The 4,029-nt window shown below is 31.5% G+C and overlaps 1 protein-coding gene across 5 annotated transcripts in view; it reads right to left on the bottom strand.

The window, feature by feature from the left end:
• LOC106466772 (aldehyde dehydrogenase, dimeric NADP-preferring-like) overlaps positions 1 to 4,029 on the bottom strand; it is a 28,913-nt gene that overhangs the window by 2,709 nt on the left and 22,175 nt on the right. For 4 of the 5 annotated variants that reach the window (XM_013927070.2, XM_013927071.2, XM_022394861.1 and 1 more), the window contains one exon: positions 3,005 to 3,155. In XM_013927070.2, the coding sequence (XP_013782524.1) occupies positions 3,005 to 3,155 (151 nt within the window). Of the gene's footprint in view, positions 1 to 1,716; positions 1,745 to 3,004; positions 3,156 to 4,029 lie in introns of all 5 variants that reach the window. The other variant, XM_022394864.1, reaches the window with a different exon arrangement.

Below are 4,029 nucleotides of genomic sequence, written 5' to 3' on the forward strand. Positions count from 1 at the left end.
ATGTATAACTACCAGTTTGGCCACCAATTTTGATTTTATTCCTTTTTGTCTCATGCTGAATCTTTTTTTTTTTTTTGGCTGCACCTCTTTTTCACATCTAAGGTGTTTTTGATTAGATGTCATGACTTTTTGTCAATACACACCAAATAAGAGAGTGACACTCGTTAGTAACCAACGTTATCCTTATGATCACAATCCTATTATTTGGAACAGACCTTTACTTTACAGAACCAACCAGCTTCTTTAAAATATATGGTGGTAGTTTTTCCTCTCTAAAACAGTGTTAATAGCTTCTTTTATACTAGCATCATGGAATTTAGACTAAGCTAAACACTCTTTAATTAGATTAATTTCATAAAATTTGGTAAAGTTGGCAATGAATAATCAATAATAACCTTCCACCTGTATGATTCTTTTGAAAACTTGAGCTAGAAACTACTAATCTAGTTTGCTTGGCCTAAGCAATACTTATGTATCTGCACGTCCTTTCACCCTATAGTTTTGCTTCTCTAAATCAGTCATCTTTGATACCAAATGACAAAAAACTAAAAAACGGTCCACCTTTTTCTCTTAGATGAGCTTTAGTTAAAATTTCAGACTGCTAGCACTCATGACTTTTTTTTGCATAGGCATATTCAAAAATGTCATTAAGTTCTATCAGTTTTTGTTGAATAACTTTGTATATGTGGCTTATATTCACACCAAGACTCCAAAAATTGTAGGTTATAAAGATCTATCAGTGTACCAAATTAAAAAAAATCCATAAAAGTTAAGTATGTTTTTCTATCAAATAAAGTTTCACTTTGGTGCAAAGGAAAAAAAAAAAAGAGGAAGAAATTCAATCAAAATTGGAGATGTTATATCTTGGGTATTTCTTGAAAGATTGCCTTGAAATTAAGTATGTGAAGTAAGAGTCCAGTAGAGCATATCCACTGAAAATATATGATAGTTTGGATTACCACAGTCCAAGACCATTAACTATAACTTCTGTTAGTAACACACAGTGTATCTTGATCCTGCAAGTGTGAAGACAACCTTGGGAGTACAACTGAAATGCTAAATCAACATTACATGGGCATTAGGGTTGTCAATTCATTATGGTCTGATGCAACATCAGTAGTAAGACTGAACTTCATGTGTTACAGGTAGTGCAGTGCAGTACTGGTGGCAACTTACAGATGACCCACAGGTCAGGAAAGACTTCCTTCAGAAGGAAGCTACCATCCATTTGGCTTGAAAAATTAACCCAAACAAAGAAACTGTCCAATTTACCCTTTCAGTCTACCTGATGACTCTCTACAGGATAGAAAAAGAACAGCTCAACAGGAATCTTGTGCACGTTCTGAAAGTTGGTTTGTCTCGGCATATATTTACACAATTCAACATCGGAGAGGATATCCCTGAAATTGGGTGATTAGAAAATAAGAAATAAAACAAATCTTGTAAACAGCTAATGTGTTGTTCAGATGACTTGATCACTTTCTGGCATTTTCTTATCACAGTCCTGTTGGATATTGTTCTGTGGCAGTTGATCCCTATTTCCTGTTGAACCTCTGGATATTGTTTTGTGGCAGTTGATCCCTGTCATGAAGTCAACAATTACTTATTAGTCACTTACCATTTACTAGTTTTATTTTACAATGATCCCTAGCACATTATGAATAATATATAACCCATCCAAGTATCTAAATATAATTATAACACAAGAACACTCACCACTCAAATATGGGTTCATCTGAACTTACTGATATAAGCATGAAAAGAAATCGAATATATTTCATTTTAAAAATCTTAAAAAACAAAGTCTTATGGTAATAAACATCAAGTCTTTATATATCTCACTGTAGTATTAATGAAATCTTAACAAGATTCTTAGGTTCATTTTTATATAAAATTATATCTATATGCAGGAACAAATTTACTGAAGTTATATGAATATGGTGGTTGTAAACAACTTGTGGTACAAAACGTTTTTGTACTTCCACAAAACAAATTTTACTATAATTTAATAGACACACCTCACTGATGACTAGAACAAAGCTTACCAATATCTAAATATACACAGCTTAATATTACCCTAGTACAAACACAAAACCCCAGTACAAACGCAAAACATACCAATACCTAAATATACACAGCTTAATATTACCCTAGTACAAACACAAAACTTACCAATACCTAAACAAAACCCCAGTACAAACACAAAACATACCAATACCTAAATATACACAGCTTAATATAACCCTAGTACAAACACAAAACATACCAATACCTAAATATACACAGCTTAATATAACCCTAGTACAAACACAAAACATACCAATACCTAAATATACACAGCTTAATATAACCCTAGTACAAACATAAAACTTACCAATACCTAAATATACACAGCTTAATATAACCCAAGTACAAACACAAAACTTACCAATACCTAAACATACACAGCATAATATTATTATTGATCAAACACAAAACACACCAATACCCAAACATACAAAAACTTACCAATACTTAAACATACACAGCTATTTATGCAATTAATTATTACTTCTAGTTTTGTTGTAATTAACTCTGGCTTGTTCTACTTGGAAATCATATTTAATAGATTTTGTTTGATCAAAAGTTGTGGTAGTTATTGAAACAGAGAATAAGGAACTTGTTTACAAAAGCTTGACTATGAGTATGTTGTTGGAACAGTAATACAAAAATTCTGTGAACTACCAAGACCAAAATTAAAATCTCTGAAATCTGCTAATTGGTGGACAATTCTTATCCCTAAACAAGGTGACTTGTTAAATTCATATTATTTTCATGGAGGAAATAAACATTCCTATAATGATAAAGGAGAAAAAAAAAAGCCATGATGAAAGAATAAGCAGAAAGAATGTTGGTGAATCAAGTAGACCCAGAAACTTGAGCACTCCTGAAAAAGAATATTCAAAAGTACTCACGTTTCTAGATCTTTTGAAATCTACCTAAAGAAAAATAATTTCCAACTTACAATTAGAATAAATCTGATAACAACTGCTGTGATAATACCCAGCACGAATACGATCACGTAGGGGGTACCATATGGAAAAGGGTTACGTCTTTTCTTCAATAACATCATTAACTTGTTCATTTTCTGGTCTGTATATGGAGGGTACCGCAGCCTAGATTGAAACAACAAAAAAAACAACTTAAAATCATTGATTTTAAATAAATTATCTAACAGAATGTTTAAACTAATATCCATCCTTTCAATACTACAATCCTCTGTTAACACAAACACAAAACATTGATAATTGTACTAGTTCTTGAACTTCTTAAAAAAAAGAGATTTATTCAATTTTTAATGGGAACACTAATTACCTCTAGTAATTCTAAAACTAACCAATTAGAAACAACAACTACAGATGCCGACAGGCCAGAATTTAAAACAAGATCCTGAGATATCAATAAGTTTGTTTCATTCACCATAGAAACTCCTCCCAACTCTTCGCACTTTTCAAATTACTTATTTACTCACGCTTGTCAATGGCACATGTTTATAACCATTAGAAATGCCATTCTGTAAGCTACGTGATTATGGCATCTTTATGTTAATTTATTTCAGTAAAAGTTGCCATTTCCCAAACAGATTTGTAGGTAATGTAATTTTTATAACCTATTTATATGTTAGTCAAAAAAATCAGATGAACTGTAGTATTTCTTGGGGACATTCTGATTTACAGTTAGCATTTTAAAACACCTATTTGAAAGCTACATCAATTATTTTTGGTATAACTAATAAGTGTGGAAAAACTAGTACAAGAAGGGCATTTTTTCAAGTACAAGTAGATCTATAAGCAAAAGAAGTGATAGATTTCTTTATTACTCAACCCTTGCCAAATTTTATGAAGATATACGTAGTAAATTCGTAATTGCAGTAAACATTAATTCTCCAATATGGAGTTAGCACATTGGCCTGGCCCCATATACACAGGGTTAAACCATAACCATAAAGTATAGTACTACATATATATACATGAACAAAAAAAAAAAAAC

Source organism: Limulus polyphemus, unplaced genomic scaffold (assembly GCF_000517525.1).
Source record: "Limulus polyphemus unplaced genomic scaffold, Limulus_polyphemus-2.1.2 Scaffold2378, whole genome shotgun sequence".
In the NCBI taxonomy this organism is placed as follows: Eukaryota; Metazoa; Arthropoda; class Merostomata; order Xiphosura; family Limulidae; genus Limulus; species Limulus polyphemus.